The sequence below is a fragment of the Misgurnus anguillicaudatus genome, chromosome 8 (assembly GCF_027580225.2).
Source record: "Misgurnus anguillicaudatus chromosome 8, ASM2758022v2, whole genome shotgun sequence".
NCBI classification, from domain to species: Eukaryota; Metazoa; Chordata; class Actinopteri; order Cypriniformes; family Cobitidae; genus Misgurnus; species Misgurnus anguillicaudatus.
This window is the reverse complement of record NC_073344.2, coordinates 32,232,327-32,257,627: the sequence shown is the minus strand read 5'-3', so window position 1 is coordinate 32,257,627 and position 25,301 is coordinate 32,232,327. Positions and strand designations below refer to the sequence as shown.

At 39.3% G+C, this 25,301-nt stretch overlaps 1 protein-coding gene across 1 annotated transcript; it reads right to left on the bottom strand.

Moving 5' to 3' along the window:
• Positions 1-875: 875 nt before the first annotated feature.
• Positions 876-25,301, bottom strand: map3k20b (mitogen-activated protein kinase kinase kinase 20b). Its single transcript, XM_073870709.1, has 13 exons — positions 25,092-25,301; positions 19,990-20,077; positions 17,882-18,068; positions 17,142-17,229; positions 14,734-14,835; positions 12,966-13,031; positions 12,850-12,878; positions 12,634-12,771; positions 11,251-11,337; positions 8,469-8,543; positions 8,208-8,314; positions 2,353-2,494; positions 876-1,670 (listed from the first exon to the last, which is right to left on the bottom strand). The coding sequence occupies exons 3-13, from the start codon at positions 18,038-18,040 to the stop codon at positions 1,329-1,331; spliced, it is 1,335 nt and encodes a 444-aa protein (XP_073726810.1). The 5' UTR covers positions 18,041-18,068; positions 19,990-20,077; positions 25,092-25,301; the 3' UTR covers positions 876-1,328.

The window sequence follows — 25,301 nt, the reverse complement described above, 5'->3', positions numbered from 1 at the left end:
AAAATAAAAGCCATTTTTGCTGCTCGAAAAGGATTTAAATAGTGACAGGGGCTCTTTAATATGTAAATTACAATTATTATGCTTCGTTTAAAGGCGGAGATCTGAAGTGAGGCGTACGCGCGTTTTTTGTGCGTACATTCGTTCTATGAATCACACACGCGCTTTTGAGAAATTATCGTAAGACATTAAGCACGGTTTCTACCTCTACGCATCATTTTACAAATAACTTAAGGCGTTTAAACAGCAACTTAAATGGTTTGCCCTTTCAGTATTTATGGATTATAAAGTGTACCAGCAAAGTAGCACTTTATGTCGCTTATCTTTTGAAGTGTGGACAGATGTCAGGCGCAAAGTGGCCTCTTTGCAATAGGCTTGTTTGACTTCATGGCGGATGACATCACAGTACCGCGAGAGCGATTCGAAATCAGACTTCTCCGTATGATTTGTCGAATCGCTCTCGCGGTATTTTGATGTCATCTACCTGTCCGTTTTTATGGCGCACTTATCAGTCACATATGCAACGGACACGTGTCACATGACTGCAGAGAGTCAGTCAATAAACAAACCCTGCAGGCGAACAAGAAGTGTGCTGTTTAATACATTACATCGGAGTTCACCCAACATAAACGTATGTGGTCTATTTTAAGTTCAAACTATATTTATACTATAGAAGACATGAAAGTACTACATTTACTGAGTGTAAATAAAGTGTATGCTTGTGCACTTTTTCACCTGGGTATCCCTACCCATAAGTATGAGCAATAATGTTTACATTAAATAATTTCTTAAAGTCAAGAGACTGAATTGATATTTAATACTGTATTGCATTAATATAGGTAAAATACTTATTTGTAGTTTGACTCATTTCACACACGTTCTTAAATGTTTCCTTTATTTTATAAAAACTTTTGGGCTTTACAAAAACACAGCTTCACAAATCCCATTATACTTCACCGACCTAACACTTCATAAATATTGCAAATATGAACTCTGTCATCCGTCTCACAGGGAAAATCTCAGCTAATCCTTCCTAACCATGGTAAATCCTGCCATATATGGTCATCTACAGTATGCAGTACCCTGTAGTACCCAATAAAAAAAAAAACACACACTACTGGTTAGACGTTATTATCAGAATTTCCTTTCTGCCAAAGTAGCATAACATTCTGGTCTGAATTAAATATACTGCATTTGGGTGCATCAATCTTTAAAGTATTTAGATTATTATTCATTTAAACTAATTCCCATCATTGGAATCCAAAGTTAAACTAGCTCATCTTAGTTTAACCAGTTCTGACCCCCACCCCATCGCCCCCTTCTGCCCTCCACTAATCGCTGTCATCGTCGTCGGACCAGCCAAAGTCATCCATGGTAATAGCCATGTTCATTTTGCGGCCCTCGCGAACACTGCAGGACTTGGAGGAGTTCGTCTTAGCTTGCATGTTCACCTGCATTCCCGACTGGCGGATGAGGTTACCGCCAGAAACATCCATGTCCAGGTCAAACACACCTCCGAACCCCAGCATGAGCTTTTGAAGGCTTGCCTGGCCCAGATCTCCATTGGATGAAATTTGGCAGCTGACCTCTGAGCTGTTGCTCTCCTCCACGTGAGCCTCATAGAAGGTCTCGGCACTGAGTGTGGCCGCCATGGGTGAAATGTGTGAAAACATCTGTGGAAAGTTATGATTAGTCAACAATTTTGAAAATAGTCATTTTAACTCGAAACAAACAAGTCATTGAGACTGGAAGCTACTTTCTGAATATTACATTAACTCTTTCCCCGCAATTGACGAGTTATCTCGTCAATAAAGAGAAAACGCTTCCATGCAAATGATGACTAAAAGCATTCACCCAACTAAAGCATCCACTGATCCAAAAACAGTAAAAACTCAGTGTATGTTTTGATGAATTTGATCTCTAACAAAGTCCTTGTTAAAAAGAACAAATGAAGATAGGACGATAGGGTCTGTTCATTCATTTGATATATTGTATGTTTATATATTTAAAGAAGAACATTTTCTGGAAGGCATTAAAATTGTGCAAATCATAAAAAATGCTGGCGTTGGCTGGCAACTTTTTTAAAAACGCTGGTGGGGAAAGAGTTAAAGAAAGGGTCATTAAGAAAGAAATAATAGATTTGTCTCCCCCTTGTGGTTCAAAGTCACTAAAACAGCAAATAACAAGCTGAAATTGTTTGTCACTGTTTTTGCTATGTAAATGTAGTACCTTAAAATTCATGGTTATGTAGTTTTTAGGTTCCTACTTTATCACATACAGAAATTCATGCATTGTACTATAAAAGTGTATACTCCATTTGGGCAGTATGCAGTATTTGAACGTGATGAGATTTACCGGAGTGCAGGATCGAGATCTTTCCATGAGTCTGTTTTCCCACTCGGTCAATCTCCTCTCTCTCTCTGCCAGCTCCTGCTCTTTACAGGTCAACTCTCTCTCTAACTGCTTCAATCGCTCCAGCGTTTCCTCTATCTCACACCTTACAGAGACAAGAGACAGAAATTGTAACGCACACACTTATAAACATCTGACGTGCTTGCATGCAAATACACCAATAATAAAGCTTTAAATCTTATTTTGTCAAAGTAGCAAAGTTTAATCTATGCTAAAACACTTATCGTATGTCTTGTCATTAAGATTGGGGAATAAATGTTGATCAACTCTTCTCATGCTTTAAAAGCATGCTAAAGCATTAAAAAATAACTCGGGAGTATATATTTTAAGTGACCCGAAGGCCCAAAACAGGTGAAAGCATACTAATATATAATATTTATATAAGTTATAAACTGTGCCTCTCTATGCACATTCTCTGTGCTTGAACTGCATAGTTTACAAATAAATAATGCATAGCAGTTGGAACAACAGCGACATCTATCATACGAGAGTAGAGGTGTGAACTGCATTGTTAGCATACAAGCTCACACAAAGAGAGGAGACACAGGTCAAGACTTTCAATAAATTATGGATCAGGTTTAATTGCTATGTCATTGGAAAATACAGCTCAAGTTGCATGAACATTTTTTCGATGTAACCCATCACATCATCACAGTTGAACAGGTGGATCAGTAGTTTAAGCCATAGATATTATGTATGCATGACATATAGTCTCGACTCTGAAACGATCGCAGCACAGCTGCTTTGCTCTTCTCCTGTGATGCTCACACCTGCAGTGTGAATTCTCAAACCTGTTAACATCAGTGCTAAAACAAATCAGTGCTGCAAACGTGCAGCTTACGTATGCATTGTGTGTCTTAGCAGTTACATTCTGAATATAGCATCTATTTACATATGGAGTGGAGGCGTGGATGTGCGTAATTTGCATATTCATATCCATGGTCCAAGCTGTGCGACTGAGTGAGGCATGGACTTATTCGCATATTCATATCTATGGTCCGAGATGTGCGATTGAGTGAGGCGGGGATTATTTGCATATTTATATCTATGGTCCGAGATGTGCGACTGAGTGAGGCAGGGATTATTTGCATATTTATATCTATGGCCCGAGATGTGCGACTGAGTGAGGCAGGGATTATTTGCATATTTATATCTATGGTCCGAGATGTGCGACTGAGTGAGGCAGGGATTATTTGCATATTTATATCTATGGTCCGTGATGTGCGACTGATTGAGCCGAGGATTATTCGCATATTCTTATCTATGGTCCGAGCTGTGTGAGTGAGTGAGGCGGGGACTAATTCGCATATTCATATCTCTGGTCCGAGCTGTGTGACTGAGTAGAGGTGGGGACTAATTCACATATTTATATCTATGGTCTGAGATGTGCGACTGAGTGAGGCAGGGATTATTTGCATATTTATATCTATGGTCCGAGATGTGCGACTGAGTGAGGCAAGGATTATTTGCATATTTATATCTATGGTCCGAGATGTGCGACTGATTGAGGCGGGGATTATTCGCATATTCTTATCTATGGTCCGAGCTGTGTGAGTGAGTGAGGCGGGGACTAATTCGCATATTCATATCTCTGGTCCGAGCTGTGTGACTGAGTAGAGGCGGGGACTAATTCGCATATTCATATCTATGGTCCGAGATGTGCGACTAAGTGAGTCTAGGACTTATTTGCATATTCATAACTATGGTTTAAGTTCTGCGACTGAGTAGAGGCGGGGACTACGTGGCATATATTTATATCTATAGTCCGAGCTGTGCGACTGAGTGAGGCGAGGACTAATTTGCATATTCATATCTATGGTCCGAGATGTGCGACTGAGTGAGGCAGGGATTATTTGCATATTTATATCTATGGTCCGTGATGTGCGACTGATTGAGCCGAGGATTATTCGCATATTCTTATCTATGGTCCGAGCTGTGTGAGTGAGTGAGGCGGGGACTAATTCGCATATTCATATCTCTGGTCCGAGCTGTGTGACTGAGTAGAGGTGGGGACTAATTCACATATTTATATCTATGGTCTGAGATGTGCGACTGAGTGAGGCAGGGATTATTTGCATATTTATATCTATGGTCCGAGATGTGCGACTGAGTGAGGCAAGGATTATTTGCATATTTATATCTATGGTCCGAGATGTGCGACTGATTGAGGCGGGGATTATTCGCATATTCTTATCTATGGTCCGAGCTGTGTGAGTGAGTGAGGCGGGGACTAATTCGCATATTCATATCTCTGGTCCGAGCTGTGTGACTGAGTAGAGGCGGGGACTAATTCGCATATTCATATCTATGGTCCGAGATGTGCGACTAAGTGAGTCTAGGACTTATTTGCATATTCATAACTATGGTTTAAGTTCTGCGACTGAGTAGAGGCGGGGACTACGTGGCATATATTTATATCTATAGTCCGAGCTGTGCGACTGAGTGAGGCGAGGACTAATTTGCATATTCATATCTATGGTCCGAGCTCTGCGTCTCAGTAGAGGCGGGAACTACGTGGCATATATCTATACCTATGGTCCGTGCTGTGCGACTGAGTGGAGGCGGGAACTACGTGGCATATATCTATATCTATGGTCCGAGCTGTGCGACTGAGTGAGGCGGGGACTAATTCGCATTCATATCTATGGTGCGAGCTGTGCGACTGAGTAGAGGCAGGAACTAAGTGGCATATTTATATCTATGGTTCGAGCTGTGAGACTGAGTGAGGCAGGGACTAATTCGCATATTCATATCTATGGTCCGAGCTGTGCGACTGAGTAGAGACAGGGACTAAGTTTCATATTCATATCTATGGTCCGAGCTGTGCGACTGAAAGAGGTGGGACTAATTTGTATATTCATATGGTCTGAACTGTGTGACAGAGTAGAGGCGGGGACAACATGGCATATTCATATCTATGGTCTGAGCTGTGCTACTGAGTAAGGCAGGGACTAATTTGCATATTCATAACTATGGTTTCGAGCTGTGTGACTGAGAGAGGCGAGGACTAATTTCTATATTCATATCTATGGTCCGAGCTCTGCAACTGAGTGAGGCAGGGACTAATTCACATATTCATATGATTAAGTTGCTTATTTATATCAATGGTCCAAGCTGTGCGACTGAGTGAGGCAGGGGCTAATTGACATATTCATATCTATGGTCCATGCGACTAAGTGAAGCGGGGAATTATTTGCATATTCAAATCTATGCTCTGAGCTGTGCGACTAAGTTAGGGGGGGCCTAAGTAGCATATTCATATCTATGGTCCGAGCTTTGCGACTGAGTGAGGCGGGGACTAAGTAGCATATTCATATCTATGGTCCGAGCTTTGCGACTGAGTGAGGCGGGGACTAAGTAGCATATTCATATCTATGGTTTTGAGCTGTGTGACTGAGAGAGGCGAGGACTAATTTCTATATTCATATCTATGGTCCGAGCTCTGCAACTGAGTGAGGCGGGGACTAATTCACATATTCATATGACTAAGTTGCGACTGAAAGAGGTGGGACTAATTTGTATATTCATATGGTCTGAGCTGTGCGACAGAGTAGAGGCGGGGACAACGTGGCATATTCATATCAATGGTCCGAGCTCTGCGACTGAGTGAGGCGGGGACTCATTTGCATATTCATATCTATGGTCCGAGCTGTGCCACTAAGTTAGGGGGGGCCTAAGTAGCATATTCATATCTATGGTCCGAGCTGTGTGACTGCGTGAGGCGGGGACTAATTTGCATATTCATAACTATGGTTTTGAGCTGTGTGACTGAGAGAGGCGAGGACTAATTTCTATATTCATATCTATGGTCCGAGCTCTGCAACTGAGTGAGGCGGGGACTAATTCACATATTCATATGCCTAAGTTGCGACTGAAAGAGGTGGGACTAATTTGAATATTCATATGGTCCGAGCTGTGCGACAGAGTAGAGGCGGGGACAACGTGGCATATTCATATCTATGGTCTGAGCTGTGCTACTGAGTAAGGCAGGGACTAATTTGCATATTCATAACTATGGTTTCGAGCTGTGTGACTGAGTGAGGCGAGGACTAATTTCTATATTCATATCTATGGTCCGAGCTCTGCAACTGAGTGAGGCGGGGACTAATTCACATATTCATATGACTAAGTTGTATATTTATATCTATGGTCCAAGCTGTGCGACTGAGTGAGGCAGGGGCTAATTGACATATTCATATCTATGGTCCAAGCTCTGCGACTGAGTGAAGCGGGGAATTATTTGCATATTCAGATCTATGGTCTGAGCTGTGCGACTAAGTTAGGGGGGGCCTAAGCAGCATATTCATATCTATGGTCTGAGCTTTGTGACTGAGTGAGGGGGGGACTAAGTAGGATATTCATATCTATGGTCCGAGCTTTGTGACTGCGTGAGGCGGGGACTAATTTGCATATTCATAACTATGGTTTCGAGCTGTGTGACTGCGTGAGGCAGGGACTAATTTGCATATTCATAACTATGGTTTCGAGCTGTGTGACTTAGAGATGCGAGGACTAATTTCGATATTCATATCTATGGTCCGAGCTCTGCAACTGAGTGAGGCGGGGACTAATTCACATATTCATATGACTAAGTTGCATATTTATATCTATGGTCCAAGCTGTGCGACTGAGTGAGGCAGGGGATAATTGACATATTTATATCTATGGTCCAAGCTCTGCGACTGAGTGAAGCGGGGAATTATTTGCATATTCAAATCTATGGTCTGAGCTGTGCGACTGAGTGAGGCGGGCCGGGGACTAATTCGCATATTCATATCTATGGTCCGAGCTCTGCGACTGAGTGAGGCGGGGACTAATTTGCATATTCATATCTATGGTCCGAGCTGTGCGACTAAGTTAGGCGGGGACTAAGTAGCATATTCATATCTATGGTCCGAGCTTTGCGACTGAGTGAGGCGTGGACTAAGTAGCATATTCATATCTATGGTCCGAGCTTTGCGACTGAGTGAGGCGGGGACTAAGTAGCATATTCATATCTATGGTCCGAGCTGTGTGACTGCGTGAGGCGGGGACTAATTCGCATATTCATAGTTCTGTGTATACTAAATGAGGCAAGGGTGTAGAGTGACATTCAAGCTGTTTTAAAGAATGAAGAAATTACTGTCGTAGGAAAAATGTTTACATATGCTGTCATGATGCCCAAAGATGGGTTTTAAATGATAAAATTATTGACTACAGGGGGATTTAAAGGCACAGAAACATAAATGCCTGCATTTTCTAATTGTGCCAGCAGGTGGGGGTGTATGTTAAACAATAAAACCCCCCACAAAAAAACTACACGCAGCTATTTATAAACAGGTATGTGACGGAAGGCCAGAATGTCCCCATCCCCTCTGCCCCAACCGCCATATCAACCCCTGCCAAAATCTCTCCACACACACTCTCAAAACTTCCCTCCAGCTGGAATTGATTTCTCTACCACTCTCATGACGAGCGTTTCCAGAATTTCTCACCCTCCCTCTTGCACTACCCTGACTCTCTCTCTCCCTCTCTTTTTCCATTCCTCTCAGTTCATTTCTGGGATATCTGTCTTCATGCAGTTTAGCTTTGTTAGAGTGGAAGTCCTCCTCAAGTTGTTTCCTCTTTCCAAAGTTCTTTCGGCTAAGGGTCACATTGCTTACCTGTTGTGCTATGTTACCAAGTGCATGCATTTAGGTTTTGGGTCCCATGTTTTCAAAACAAATGTGTCCTGGTGCACTGCAAAACACTTTGATGTTCCTGTGGCATATAAAACTGTATAACCATTTAACAATGCTGTATGTCCACACTGTACGTACCTCCACTCCGCTTTGTTATGTAAGAAAGAGTTGCACTGGTCTGGCAGTTTGCTGTCATTTCTCATGGTCTCTAGCGTGCTTAGGATCTGTTTGAACTGCGGCCTTTCCTGAAGAGATCACAAACCAATTAAATATTTTTGTTTCTCTTTGTTAAAAATTATGACTTTTAAATTTCTTTAAATAGTTTCCATGATTTTGAGTGACATCCCCCCTTTGCTATACTGTATATGAGCTCAATGTTGGCTCTATCCCATCATGCACCTTGGGTTCGGCAACCCAGCACACTCTCATCAGGTTTGCGAAGCTGGCGGGGCAGCTGCTGGGAATGGTCGGCCTCTGAAACACATAAATGGCACAAACACAGCAGGCACGTTAGAATCCATTTCAAAAACTCATTATAGAGGCCATTACATAAAGCACGAGTCCAATTATAGTTCCCAAAACAACTGCTGCTAAGTGCTCCACTGGGTTAAATTTACACATCTTAAATGATAAGTGTAAATCTGTGTGTTGGACGTTCGACGCATGCTCATTGTGACAAATTGCAATGCATCTCCTGGGCTACATACTAAATTATCCTGTACACGCGTGTGTAACCAAGTTTGATATAGTCTATTTTTTACGTGTATGCAAACGTACGCACACAGACGAACGCACAGCCTTGCAAAGCCAAAGTTTATTTGACTCAAACGTGTACAGAGACTTCTACATGACCACTGTTTAAGCCTGGAGTATAGTCTGTTTATTTACGTGTACCCAAACGTACGCACACAGTCGAAACGCACAGCCTTGCGAAGGATAGTTTCTTTGATTCGCCAAAATGCAATGCATCTCCTGGGCTACATGATACATTCTCCTGTACGCGCATGTGTGACCTACACAGACAAAATACGCCTGGTTACGCACAGAGTATAGTCTGTTTTATTAAGTGCACAGTCGAACGCACAGCCTTGCCAAGGGAAAGTTTATTTGACTCGAACGTGCACACAGACTTTTACATGACCACTGTTTAAGCTCAGAGTATAGTCAGTTTTTTTATGCGTACGCGAACGTATGTGCACAGTTGAAATGCACAGCCTTGCGAAGCATAGTTTATTTGACTCATACGTGTACGCAAATGTACGCGCACGGTCGAAACGTACAGCCTTGCGAAGCATAGTTTATTTGGTTCGTATGTGTATACAGACATTCGACGCATGCGCCAAAATGCAATGCATCTCCCGGGCTATAGTACGTTTTTTTACGTGTACACGCACGTATGCACAGTCGAACCTTGCCTTGGAAGCATCCTTAATTTGACTTGAACAATGTACGCAAGTTTGAAAAATCCGGCCTTGTGTGAACAATACGCGCGCACTCTTTTGATGATGAAAATTGCGCAATACGCACTATACGCGGACCCTCGCGTATGTTTAAATACGGCACTAAACTTAGGCCTTAAGTCTGCAGTTTAGTCTATTTTTAAGTGTACGCAAACGTACGCATGCAGTTGAATGCACAGCTTTGCAAAGTATCGTTTATTTGACTCGTACGTGTACACAGAAGTTGTTCACGAGATGCAGAAAATGCAGTGCATCTCTTGGGCTACCTACTTCATTCTTCTGTCTGCGCATGCGCAACCTATGCGTACAAAGTATGCGCAGTTACAAAAATCTGTGTGTGTGTACAGTGCGCGTGTACTATTCTGATGACGAAATTTGCGTCAAGGTTAAAGTATGGTACAGTGGCCGTGCACAGTTTTCATCAGAAGAATGATTTTTTGAAATTTTTGGAAACCCTGCGTACATTGTACTTGTAGGTCACGCAATCGCATAGAGGAGAAGTAGTATGTAGACCAGGAGATGTTTTGTATTTTGTCGCAATGAGCATGCGTTGTGTACACGTAAAAATAAATACAGGTTACTTTGCTAGGCTGTGCGTTCAACTGCGCGCGTACGTTCGCACACACAAAAAAAAGACTCTGGGCTTCACGCTCACTGCATCCTTGCATGTGTTTAAAAACCGAACTATACGTCAAGCTTAAGGCTATCAAGTGATACATTTAAATTCACACTCCAGAGGATTTGAGTTAAATCACTGAAACCCATTCGATAAACTAACTAAAATTGCTCAAATAGATCATGTAAATATATTATAACATTTATTATGTTAAATCTGACACATACACATAATCATAAGCCAATGACAGCATGGAAACTCCTCTTTCCTCCTGGGAAATTGACATAAACTAAAACATCAGTTTCATTCATCTTTTGACCTCTCCCATTGCTGCCTTGCCAACAAAATCTCTTATAAGTCCTTCTCATTCTTTCCTGGACTGGGATGTTTACCTAAAAAGATTTCCCCACTTCTCCCTACGCCACTAAAATCACTGTGGTCTAATCTGATCTTCAGATGAAGGCAACATACTAATGCATACTCCAATGTAGCTTTACTCTCTGTAAAGTGTGTTGGCACTCAGTAAAACTTGCATGGGTTCTTGTATGTGCACAGAGCAAAGCTTTTAGCTCAGGCCACTATAAATAACCCACTAAAGCTTGTAATGGAATCCATGACCACACTGTTCTGTTGCCCACAGAAAGAACGAGAAACCCGACTGTTGCGAAACCCTATGTGGACAACATTTTAAAATGTCCATGTGAAGGCTCTTCCAAAAGATGCTTCCTACAAAGATACCTTTTTGCAAGCCATCCATCATCACATGTATGCTTTGTGGCAATCCCAAAATGCACTGTGATAAGCTTGGTAAAAAGAATGAGACTGACTAAAAGAAATGTGCACAAAAGCTCAATATATATAAAAGGTATACAAGATAAAAATATTGTGCATATCGCAGTATTTACTACAATAGGTAAGCATCAGGGAGGTCAAGACACCAATGTTGGGCAATTACTCCCAAAGGTGGTCGATGAGGTTAAGATCTGCGTAACTTCAATGCCAGTGTAAACGCATAGATATTGTAAACATTCATGTGGTGGTTGTATGGTCATAGGATTCCTCTGTTAAGAACAGTGAAGGATTGTGGGATTGTACTTTACAGCACCTCGTTTTTTTCCACCACCAACCAGGCCACCTGCAATCCCTCAAAACCTTTAAATGGCACCTCTCTGGTCAGCATCTCCCACAATACCTGTAACACAAACCATAAATCTGAAAATAAATACACGTTCACATAGACATGTCTCGGTAAAAGGAGTAAACAAAGATGGCATACAGCAACGTCAACATATATGGTGCGAATGACACTGGATTGCGTTTACATTAACAATTTAAACAGTCGAAACACATACAGTAATATTATATTTAACTATATATAAATTGAATCTAATCTTAAAGGGACAATCCACTTTTTTTGAAAATATACCCATTGTCCAGCTCCCCTGGAGTTGACCATTTGATTTTTGCCATTTTGGTGTCCATTCAGCCGATCTCCGGGTCTGGCACTGGCACTTTTAGCATAGCTTAGCATAAGCCATTGAATCTGATTAGATCATTAGCATTGCGCTCAAAAATAACCAAAGTTTCGATTTAAATCTTGACTCTTCTGTAGTTACATCGTGTACAAAGACAGATAAAAAATTAAACGTTGCGAATTTGTAGGCCGATATGGCTAGGAACTATACTCTCATTCCGGCGTAATAATCCAGGACTTTGCTGCCGCAACATGGCTACAGGAGGCGCAATGACACTACCCAGTGCCCGAAAATATCTTGCTATTGAAAGTTACTAAGGGGACTATTTTCGGCTGCTGCTTAATATCATTGCGCCTCCTGTAGCCATGTTACAGCAGTAAAGTCCTTGATTATTACACCAGAATGAGAGTATAGTTCCTATCCATATTGCCTAGAAAATCGCAACTTTTATTTTTCTGTCGGTCTTAGCACACGATGTAACTACAGAAGAGTCAATGCTAATGGTCTAATCAGATTCAATGGATTATGCTAAGCTATGCTAAAAGTGGTACTGCCAGACCCGGAGATCTGCTGAATGGATTCCAAAACGATAAAAATGAAATATTTAACTCTAGGGGAGCTGGAAAATGAGAATATTTTTTTAAAAGTGGAGTGTCCCTTTAACTCTTAAATACAATTCTTTGCATCACAAAAATCATCAGACAGCAGCCGGCTCCGGTGCGGATTTGGTCCAAAGTCGTCTGCTGTCTATGATTATAAAAATCTTCAAAAGTGCAAACTACATTTGTTAGTAAACACAGTGTGCAAATCTTTTGACAATCATATTTTTTTGTACTATAGCAGGAATACAAGTTTACTCTGTATGCGTTAATAATAATATATTTTATTACTTTTGGATTCATTATTTCTTTAAAACAAATTCCTTTTAGCAATTCAATTTTAAGTGCTTCAATTTTAATCGTCATTTTTTATGGGACATATTCAGATATTCATGTGAATATATTAGTACTGACCACGCCGTATGAGTATGTGTCACAGGTTTCTGAGACGGGTAAACTCTGGATCACTTCAGGTGCCATCCAAGGAAAGGTGCCCACCAGGGACATGTGCGTTGTGTGAGAAACCAACTTAGATGCTCCAAAATCACAGATCTGACACAGACAACAAGTATATTACACAGTGAATATCACATTTATCAGTTGGACAAGTGGAAAAAAAGGAATAAATACCTTTAATACATTGTCTGCAGCTAACACAACTAGAAAAGAAATACAGAATGGTTTGAAAATCTTTATAAAAGACGAAGACGTTTGCAAAACTGTTCACATCGCAGCTGAGAACTCACCATTTCTTGACTTCAGGTCTCGATGAATGACTTTCATTGGGGCTTCTGCATGTAAATAATGCAAGCCTACAGAGATACAAATCATACAAACAGATTCACACAGCTTGATTCTTTAAATGTGCACTTTTCTTGATCATAACTAAGTTGATTTTTATTCAAATTAACATAATAGCTCATAATAAAACCGTTTTCGAAATGTTTCACCATTTCTTCATAATACACTTTTGTGCATAAATTTAAGATTTCTGTATAAATTTTATTGCATATTTTAAACCATGAAAATCAATTGTAAAACAAAACTATGGTGATGTAAATGGATGAGAGGAAAATTTTAAATATATAATTTTAATAGACCGTTTCAGCAGTAACAACATAAACAAGCGGCTGCACGTAACTTCCGGTAAACTCCACTAAGAATAAAAAACAACAAAGTTCTTTAAACGTAGTTTATTTATATAACAAGCAAAAAAAACAACACATAGATTACCTAGGAAACCAAAACATTTGTTATTTTCGACGAGGCATTTGTTCAAGAGATCAGTTTAGCAACTAGTCAGATCTTAAAAAAACGAAACCAGTGGCCGGTTGCATAAAACTTTAAGACTAGCTTTAAAAGTTAGTCATGAATTTTTTTCTTCAAGACTGATCATAACTGTTTTAAGTATGTTACATAGAAAGGTAGATTGGTCTAATTTAAATCCAAATAATAAGACTGATTAGTCCCAACTAATTGCTAGTTAGTCAGAATCATACTTAAGACGCAGTCTTAACGTCACGGCTATGTTTATGCAACCGGCCACGGAAGTAAGGTTCGGATCCAGACGTGTATCACATGCATCCGATGAAACCGTCTATATTTATTTGATGTGTATATCACTACGTTTAAGAATTATAGCTAATTCACTCAATTATATATTTTTTTGTGCTTCAATTTACAATAAAGTTGGAATATAATTTTGTAGAGGTAGGCAACGTGTTGTTTGAAATAAATATTAAATTATATAATATAAATATTATCTATTTGTATACATTTACAATACATAAAACACTGAGATTAGCTGTAGCAAGATATATGAATAAGCCATTTTGTTTAAAAATGTTTAAGACATAAAAAATAAATTATGTTAGAAAATGTTAAAATATATCAGAATTGTAACCCTGTCTGTGAAATTCAGGCTAATTATGAGATCCGGAGCATCAAAGTACATTGTTTTCAATCTTAAACATGACCTTATTAAGTCAATATTAAAAACATCAAGGTTTATTTTGTTCGACAGAACATAAACAATTATACAGGTTTGGGACAACCTGAGGGTGAGTAAATGATGACAGAATTTTTATTTTTGGGTGAATTATCCCTTTAAGACCATTTTTGGTGGTCTTGGTCTTGTCTCGACTGCATGCAGAAAAGAATAGGGGATTTATTTATCAAATGGGATCAAAATTGCGACAAAATGTATACAAATGCCCAAAGATATGATTGTAAAAAAGTACTTGCATTAGATATTTTTATATCTCATTATTAAGCAATAAATAACAATGTTGTTTTTTCACAGGATGTTCTTTATATTTTTACATTAAACAGTAAATCACAAAAAATGACCTTAGCTGGGCTTTCACAAGCAGAGTCACAATTCTCCTGTGATGCATGTTTATCCACTGTTGGATATTGTCAGTAGACACAAATTCAATGAAACACCATATTTACTTCTAAAGAAGATGCTAGCGATCTTATTACATGAACACAAACACTTATACAGGCACTAACCTTTAGCAATGTCCATGGCCCATGTCATCACCTGACCCATATCCATCTCCTCGCTCTCAGTACTGGACAAATAATCATACAGCGATCCTCTGCTGGCATATTCTACAATATAACACATACATTTCAGAAGCAATATCATATTAACTCTTTATGCTGACTTACTCTCCTGAAAACACTATTTGCATTATTGGTAGGTGTGTGAAAATGTTGGACTCTGTAGGCTATATAATAATTATTAAAAGAACACGCCAACTTTTTGGGATTTTAGCTTATTCACCGTATCCCCCAGAGTTAGATAAGTCCATACAATCACTCCGCCCAAGTAGTAGTGCTTCGCCTTCTGAGAATATAGTTCCCAGTATGTGTACGGTTAAAAGATGGCTGTGTCTTTGTTATTTGTACACGCTGTGGCTATACAAATCACAACATATAAATAGGAAAATATTGGCGTTATTTTGTCACTTATTGGGAGCAGTATGCTAGCTGGAGCCATTTACTTCCAGTCTTTGTGCTAAGCTAGGCTAGCGGTGGGTGCGTCATACAGCGTTATGAAAAAGATATGTATGGACTTATCTAACTCTGGGGGATACGGTGGATAAGCCAAAGTCCCAAAAACATGTCAAATAATCAATCTTAGATAGACAAGGAGAAAGAAAAGCGAATTTAACAGGATTTTTTACATCTATCATATGCCTATAGTATCACAGATGATTGAGTGTATTAAGACATAAATTAGCAACAGGGTTAGCAGTATGCACAAGTATTAGATTTACTAAACACATGTTGGAGCGGTTTTCTGGACAGGGATTAGACTAGTCCTAGACTAAAATAAATTTAAGAACTTGCACTGACATATCTTTGCCTCAAAATGCACACAAGTAATGTTTAAGGCATGTTTGTTAAAACTAGTTATATTTCCTAATTAAGCTAAGGCCTAGTTCTTGTTTAAGCTAATCCCTGTCTGGGAAACCACCCATTAGTGATTATTCAGAAAATGATTTGGCCACATAAATGTGCTTGCAAGCACATTTCCATCCCTGGAGACAAATACTACAATAGGATTATAAAATAGCTGTTTGTGTGCCCTCCTAAACTGCATTCACTCTGCATTTAATCTATTCATAATCACAACACTACAGCATGGAGAGTAAGGTATTACAATGTGTTAATATTAGAATCACAACCATTATCAGACAGTTAGTATAAATGATGGTTCACTAAACCTTTATGGAATAAGAACTATGCATCTACAATATTTATTTCAATAGTATTTTGCAGCTAAACAGACATTTGAAGTGATTCATTTTGAAAGATATCACAGTTTTATTTGAATTACCAAGTTATAATCTAAACATCTGCATAGAAATGTTCACTCTATCCTTAATTTGTGTTGTAGTACTTGAGACCAGTCTGGGTCTTCAGACCGATCTTAAAGGAATAGTTCACCCAAAAATGAAAATTCTGATAAATGTTAGCGGATCTGGGGCACCATTGACTTCCATAGTAGAAAAAAATAATACTATGGAAGTCAATGGTGCCCCAAACATTTATAAAAAAAATCTTCAGTTCTGTTCAACAGAACAAAAACAGTAATACAGGTTTGGGACAACCTGAGGGTGAGAAAATGATGACAGAATTTTTATATTTGGGTGAACTATCCCTTTAAGTCTCGGTATCGACTGCATGCAGAAATGAATAGGAATCAAAATGGGATCAAAAATTGCAACAAAATGTATATAAATACCCAAAGATATGATTGTAAAAAGTACTTGTGTAAGATATTATAATATCTGATATAATTAAGCAATATCACAAGAGCAAGAGAGTTGTTCTTAAAAATATGAGCAAGATTGCAAATGTGACAGCGATTTTACATAAACAATTTTTATATCCGGCTCCTTAGTATTTGTATTTGTTTGCTCAAAGAAACCAAAGAAAATTCATACACATAAAATTAACCTCTGCATTTTCTTTTTATTATTATGCCTTTTTAGGGTTAAGGTGAATTTAAGTTGTGCTGGTCTGGTCTTGACTCTCTCGTGCCCTTCCTTGGTCTTAACTTCTCAAAGTCTTGATAACACACCGCTCATGCGAGTACTGTGAGTCCGGCCCTACTGTTTCAATTTGTTACAAATGAGCTAATCAAATATTTCAAAGCAAAATTTTATATTCAATTTCTTCCTCATGTGGCAAGTAGTCAGATAATGTACCTCCAGACGGTTGTTACCGCAAAATAAACCCCTTCAAGGTGACAGAAGACCTGATAACCCTGTCACGGTTTATTTTGGCATTACAGTACATACATATGATGTACATTATCTCTTACATAATGCCCTCTTTCTCATGTGACATTGCTAGATTTTGCACTGCAGAAATGTACATACATCAAAACACATCAAGCAAATTACCTGTGACGATGCCATAGTTCGGTTCTTCCAAAATGGCTCCATAGAACTGAATAATATTTTTGTGGCTCAGGACGCTGAGGATCTCAGCCTGGATGGGGTGAAGGAAAAAACACACACACGCACGCAGAGGTGAAAGACAAACACCACGCTGAAACACTCAGACTCAAATTAGTGCTGCATCAATGTCATAAAACTATTTTTTCATTACAGTATGTCAGGTCAAATATTGCAGAAGAAATGTGTGTGAAGAGGCAGCCATTAGCAGTATTGTGGGACATGTCCAGTGAGATTCAAACCGAATGGCTAAAGCCAGGAAAGCAGAGTAGCTCTGCTAAATTCTGGTAAACAGTGAAAGAGAATCCGGCAAAGATGCTGAGCATGCATATCAATACTGACAGTAACGTTCACCCCACATTAACATGTTACATTTTACACTTTCAGTATATCGAATTTGCTTTAGACATGGAGAATTAAGCAATAGGGCACAGGGGGAGGGATGGAAAACTGTATTTAGCATTTAAAGGCACGGCACTACATCTATCTTAACCTATAAAAAGTCTAATGAGTGAACCAGAAGCAAGACAGGAAATGATGTCATATCCCAAAGCAAACACAGAAACCTCAAAGTCCTTTAAATCTCCCCATAATATGTGTTTTCAGCATTTGACCAAATTAATAGCCATTCTGGTTATTAATCCCACTGGAAAAGGGGTATTTAAATTATGCGAATTTAATCGTACCTCTGCGTCGATCTTAAGCAGTTTTTTTACTGCAACTTCTTTGTCCTGCGAGATCCAATGCGCCCGGTAAACGCACCCGAAACTCCCGCCGCCACAGTTCTCAAAGAAGCGAATGTCATCGAAGCGGATCTGAACGAAGCTAGCACTGGAGGACGACATCTCATACTGACATACGCTGTGACAAACTGTAAAAAAAAGGACAGAAATATTTATATAAACATGATAAAGAGCAAAGAAAAAGTAGACTGATATTTGGTCATTTTTAGGTTTTTAGCAATGGTCATACTGTATATGCCTGTAACAACAAATGCATTGTGGTGTTGTAGCTCCACTGAAAGAGTGTAATGTTTGCAACACCAAGGTTGCAGGTTTAAACTCAAAGCATACCAATAAAATGTATAGCTTAAATATGATTAAAGGTGCAATGTTTAACTTTCGAAGGATCTCTTGCCAGAAATGCAATATAATATACATTATCTACACTCACCTAAAGGATTATTAGGAACACCATACTAATACTGTGTTTGCCTCCTTTCGCCTTCAGAACTGCCTTAATTCTACATGGCATTGATTCAACAAGGTGCTGAAAGCATTCTTTAGAAATTTTGGCCCATATTGATAGGATAGCATCTTGCAGTTGATGGAGATTTGTGGGATGCACATCCAGGGCACGAAGCTCCCATTCCACCACATCCCAAAGATGCTCTATTGGGTTGAGATCTGGTGACTGTGGGGGCCATTTTAGCACAGTGAACTCATTGTCATGTTCAAGAAACCAATTTGAATTGATTCGAGCTTTGTGACATGATGCATTATCCTGCTGGAAGTAGCCATCAGAGGATGGGTACATGGTGGACATAAAGGGATGGACATGGTCAGAAACAATGCTCCGGTAGGCCGTGGCATTTAAACGATGCCCAATTGGCACAAAAGGGCCTAAAGTGTGCCAAGAAAACATCCCCCACACCATTACACCACCAGCAGCCTGCACAGTAACAAGGCATGATGGATCCATGTTCTCATTCTGTTTACGCCAAATTCTTACTATACCATCTGAATGTCTCAACATAAATCGAGACTCTTTAGACCAGGCAACATTTTTCCAGTCTTCAACTGTCCAATTTTGATGAGCTCGTGCAAACTGTAGCCTCTTTTTTCCTATTTGTAGTGGAGATGAGTGGTACCCCGTGGGGTCTTGTGCTGTTGTAGCCCTTCAGCCTCAAGGTTGCGCGTGTTGTGGCTTCACAAATCCTTTGCCTCATACCTCGGTTGTAACGAATGGTTATTTCAGTCAAAGTTGCTCTTCTATCAGTTTGAATCAGTCGGCTCATTCTCCTCTGACCTCTAGCATCAACAAGGCATTTTTGCCCACAGGACTGCCGCATACTGGATGTTTTCACACCATTCTTTGTAAACGCTAGAAATGGTTATGCGTGAAAATCCCAGTAACTGAGCAGACTGTGAAATACACAGACCGGCCCGTCTGGCACCAACAACCATGCCATGCTCAAAATTGCTTAAATCATCCTTTCTTTCCCATTCTGATATTCAGTTTGGAGTTCAGGAGATTGTCTTGACCAGGACCACACCCCTTAATGCATTGAAGCAACTGCCATGTGATTGGTTGATTAGATAATTGCATTAATGAGAAATTGAACAGGTGTTCCTAATAATCCTTTAGGTGAGTGTATATTATCAGTGGTGTATAAAGACCTTACAAAATGAAATGTATTGTTTTTATTACCTTACAATAAGCTGATCTACATACACCGCCGGTCCCCAAAATTGCCGCCATGTTTCTACAGTAGCCCTAAATGGATAAACTGCTCTATAGAGCATGCTTTGTCACTAAGTTGTCTTAGACGATGACATGTTTGTCCCGTGGTGGCTACCGTAGCTTCTCTATGCATTTTGAAGGGGGGTGAGCTGTCCCATTACTGCAAGTCCCACATTGCACCTCTAAAGTTGCTATCAAATGTATTGAAAGTAACTTCAAGTACTAAATCAAAAACATAAATTCATTAAGTTTTCTGCTCAAAATGAATCACTGTGCTGCCAATTCTTATTTGAGTTTCCAAAGATATTGTTTAGTTTTGTTGATACAAACTTGTGTTGGCGAGCCTCAAAGGAAAGGTTTTCCTTAACGGATCAGTTTTGCAGTAACAGGTCTTTGCTCTGGAACTTAATTATTAACTCCTAAAAAATAGAATAGGATATATTTGTATTATTCCTTAATAAATTTTAGTTTGAAAGATGAAGAATGATATTCAACTTTTTTAGCACAAACCTATAAGAAGAGTGTCAGAGTGTTTACATAAATTTTGTATAAAACTCGCTTCACTTTTAGCAAATCTCATTTGCTGCCATTAGTATAAATATACAAAATAATTTTGGTGGGGGAACATTTTCGCCTTTATTCAACAGACTGTTTAGGAGAGCACAGGAAAGTACAGCATAGAGAGAGGGGTCGAAGGAGCCAGAAATCGAACTTGGGTCATGGAAAATGCGTCTGTGCCACATGCAAATGTCACCTCCAAAATACCAAACTATTCCACATCTATGTGGTTGTTCTGGTGTCCTGTGTTATTGCTAATGCATCTTGATGTGGTTCTTGAGTCGGCTCCCTAAACATGGCTCAGTTCCCTCCTTATATGGTACTGATGTACATTTATGTCTGTAGCACAAATGCTAGGCGATGATTTGCATGCCAAATTGGGTTTGTTCAAATCCGTAATCCAAATTGTAAGCAATAATAATCAGCCTAAGCACACGCCGCTAAAGTTAAAGTTAAACAGCCATGAAGAGATTAGAGGTCTGTGTGAAATGTCAACCCTACGTGTGTGATTTACAATGCGATGGTTCACCATGTTCCTATAACTCCAGAATGACTTGCCATGTCTTTGTATCTTCCTTCTGTTTACTTTTCTACATCTGGATGTGGATTCCAGCCACTTTTGTCTAGACTGTACAGACTGTGAAATGAAGTCCAGCATTGAATAATTTTGTCCACTTGTTTATGTGGCATCAACAGACTTTTTTAAGTGTTAATCCAAACTCTAATAGAGAGCTAAGAGTTTTGAAAAGCTAAATTATTACTACATTTTCCTCCTTCATAAACTGGGCGTGGCATGGTTTTGGTTAAATAGGACACAGCTACGGCCTAAATCTCGTGAGCCGTTGGGTTTAGGGTTAAATTCGGGAGTAGGATTAGGATTAAAACAGCGGTTATGGCTAGATTGGATACAGCTACGACCTAAAACGTGTGAGATGTTGGGTTTAGGGTTAAATCGGGGGGTAAGATTAGGATTAAACAGTGGTTCTGGCTAGATGGGATATGACCTAAAACTTGTGAGATGTTGGGTTTAGGGTTTAATCGGGGGGTAGGATTAGGATTAAACAGAGGTTCTGGCTAGATGGGATATGTCCTAAAACTTGTGAGATGTTGGGTTTGGGGTTAAATTTGGGAGTAGTATTAGTATTAAAACCGGTTATGGCTAGATGGTATACAGATAGAGCCTAAATCTCGTGAAATGTTGGGTTTGGGTTTAAATTTGGGGGTAGGATTAGGATTAAAACAGCGGTTCTGGCTAGATGGGATACAGTTTGGCCTAAATCTCGTGAGATGTTCAGTTTAGGTTTTGGGATAAGATTAGGATTAAAACAGCAGTTCTGGCTAGATGGGATACAGCTATGGCCTAAATCTCGTGAGTTGTTGGGTTTAAATTTGGGGGTAGGATTAGGATTAAAACAGCAGTTCTGGCCAGATGGGATACAGCTACGGCTTAAATCTTGTGAGATGTTGGGTTTAAATTTGGGGGTAGGATTAGGATTAAAACAGCGGTTCTGGCTAGATTGGATACATCTACCGCCTAAATCTTGTGAGATGTTGGGTTTAGCGTTAAATTTGGGGGTAGAATTAGGATTAAAACAGCGGTTCTGGCTAGATGGGATACAGCTACGGCCTAAATCTTGTGAGATGTTGGGTTTAGGGTTAAATTGGGGGGTAGGATTAGGATTAAAAAGCGGTTTTGGCTAGATGGGATACGGCCTAAAACTTGTGAGATGTTGAGTTTAAAGTTAAATTAGGGGGTAGGATTAGGATTAAACAGTGGTTCTGTCTAGATGGGATACAGCTACAGCATAAATCTCGTGGGATGTTGGGTTTGGGGTTAAATTTGGGGGTAGGATTAGAATAAAAACCAGTTATGGCTAGATGGGATACAGCTAGGGCCTAAATCTCATGAGATGTTGGGTTTAAATTTGGGGTTAGGATTAGGATTAAAACAGCAGTTCTGGCTAGATGGGATAATGCTACGACCTAAACCTCGTAAAATGTTGAGATTAGGGTTAAATTTGTGGGTAGGATTAGGATTAAAACAGTGGTCCTGACTAGATTGGACACAGCTACGGCTTAAATTTGGGTTAGGGTTCTTTTTTTTAATTCATGTGGCCTCATAATCTTTTATCAAAAATGCAAACCTGCTCCCCTCCTCAAAATGGTCTCTCTTTTCCGGTCATATGGTGTTGCAGGTGGGTGGGGCCCAGAAAAGACTACAGCGTTTAGCAATTAGCAACATGACCCAACACTCCATGGACAAATAGGGCTTGGGCGCCGCGTTGCATTCTGGGACGTGGCGGCCATGTTGGTGGCCTCGCGAATGTAATCATACAGCAAGTTGAACGAGGAGAAGCGGCAGAGTTGGGAGAATTAAAAGAAAGAAAAAAGATGTTAAAATCCGGAAAAGTATGTGTAATTTACTGGGATACGTTAAACAGGGAAGCAGGGACCGGTATGTGGACAAAATCGGAACTATTAACGGTTGGGATCCATATGAAAAAAGAGTCATTTAAGATAACAGCGTGGTTGTTGTAAGAGCACGATTTCACGCCAATCTGTAAGCAAAGTCACGTATGACCTAGCTTCACAACTAGCTTAGTTAATGCAGCAGTTTTTGCTGTCAGCAGAGGGATAGCAACAGAAAGATGAATGTTGAAATGTTCCCGTATTTTGGGCGAGTAAACCGGGACATTTCCCTTATGTTCAATGTTGACTTAAGCTATATAAATTAATATTCAGATGTTATACTTCACTGTCGTATATATAAATGTCATTTATATGTCATGTATACACATTACTGAGGGGTTGAGGTTAATGTTTGGTTTCCGATATTGAATAAAACATAATGAAGTTTTGTTCATATCTGTCATTTTTAATGTAAATTACTTTTAATGTGTTACTTTATTATTAATACAGCAACGGTTTACCATGGTTGAAAAAATAACGACAAATTAATCAAATTAAGACACACGATTGAGAGAAAGTATGTCTATAAACAGAGCGCAGCATGGAGCGCAGCAGTAAAGGAGGCAACCAACATGGCCGCCACGACAAGTAATGACGTCACGACGCCCAAGCCCTATACTCCCGTCCCTCCTTTTTTCATTTCACAAGCCATTTAACTTAAATACACGTCACCACAGGGAAAATAAGACAACTGCTACTTCCGTTTCATGGCGATTATAGGATGAATTGCTTTACAATCATTTGTTGTTGCTGCCAAAAAGTGTCAGCAAAACTCACAATGTTGACCTAGCAGTTATGTCATGTATAATATCTTAAGTCAAAAGAGCCTAACTTCATCCTAGAGACGATTATGTTGGATACATGGGGGCACATCAGGTTTAAAGTCAAGGCATTTGATCTCAATATAACCGTTAGGTGTAAATCCTACAATTAGTCTTCCTGTGTGTTTTTGTAGCTCAATTGATAAAGCATTGCATTAGCAGCACAACTAAATTTGGGGGTTCAATTTCAGGGAACACATAAAATGGATACCTTAAAGGGGACAAATCTGACTTTTTCCATGTTTAAGTGCTAAAATTGGTCCCCCCGTGCTTCTATCAACCTAGAAAACTTAAAAAAGATAAACCCAAGTAAGTTAGTTTTGATAATCCATTCTCTGCAAGCATGTGAAAAAATAGGTTATTGAAATTGGCTCCCCTTGTGATATCAGAAGGGGATAATACCGCCCTTTAATCTGCAGTATCCAATCATGACACTGCCATTTAGTGCAGAGATCAGCTCATTTGCATTTTAAAAAAGTGGCAATTTTAACATGTTATAATAAATAATCTATATGGTATTTCGAGCTAAAACTTCACACGTGTACTCTGGGGATACCAAGACTTATTTGACATCTTAAAAAAGTCTTGGGAAATGTCCCCTTTAAATGCACTGTGATAAAGCAGACGCATAAATTTAAATATGACTGGCCAAACTGCCCATTGAAATAAACCTATCACAGCAAGTGACACTATTAACAAAGAAACATCAACATTTAAGATTAACTACCTCTTCTAATGTTACTTAGAAAAACAGTCCTATACTGTATTTATTTTACATTTTTGTGTTCTTTAAAAAAAAGTTGTGCACAAGCTCCATTATCTTTTCTTTCACTTCCACTTTTGTTTGGGGAAATGTGGTGCGGTGTCTATGTCTTCCTACAGTTCCTAGATTATGCGTCACCCTTCCCTGAAATATATGACCTCAGAGTGGATTCCCCAGTTAAGAGTGACCCACCTGTGTCACTATATAGCACTCAGTCTCTAAAAACAACCTACATATCATCACTGTGGCCCGTGGACTGTGACATCAGGGGGCAACAGATTGCAAACCTGTCACACGTTCAACTATTTTTGACGAGAAACAGCTCATTCATACCATTAACTTCCATTCATTTTCACAATGTCCAAAAACATCCACAAAACACTAGTAATATAATAATAATAACTAGCTCATTAACTATAATACGCATTATATTCTTTTAACGATTATTAATTGAGTAAAGTTAATAAAAAAGCATTTTACTAGTAAGTCATAAGCAAAGGAAAATTTCAGTTTACTACATACATTTGCATTATTAACCTATCACAACATCGACGTCATCATCAGTTATTGCACACGTGTAAGAAAATGCACAAACAAACAAACAAAAGTATTATTTGAATATGCATTTAAAAAAAGGTTTTTATTATTGTAGGCTACTGATCAAATGTGACTAGAATAATGTTACACCGAATAAGCATGAAAACAAATCAACTGCTGTGTTAACTTCATAGCACGTAATGACAAAATTATTTTTTGTACTGTTAATTAACTCACCGATAGCATCATGTGTTTTCATATAAAGTCATGCGTTCATAACGTTACCTGTAAGACGTGTTTTCAGTTCGGTCCGGTAAAAAAACAGTTGCCTGTTGCTCTCTCAACAATCCCGGTATTGAGATAAAACGCGGAGCCTCATCGTCTCCTGTTACTGAACTTCCATAAGAGGACACTCGTTTGGAGATAGCGGCCAAATTATCAATCTTACTATGGTAAAGGCCTGGCTCATGAATATTTATTAAGACAAGCAACCGT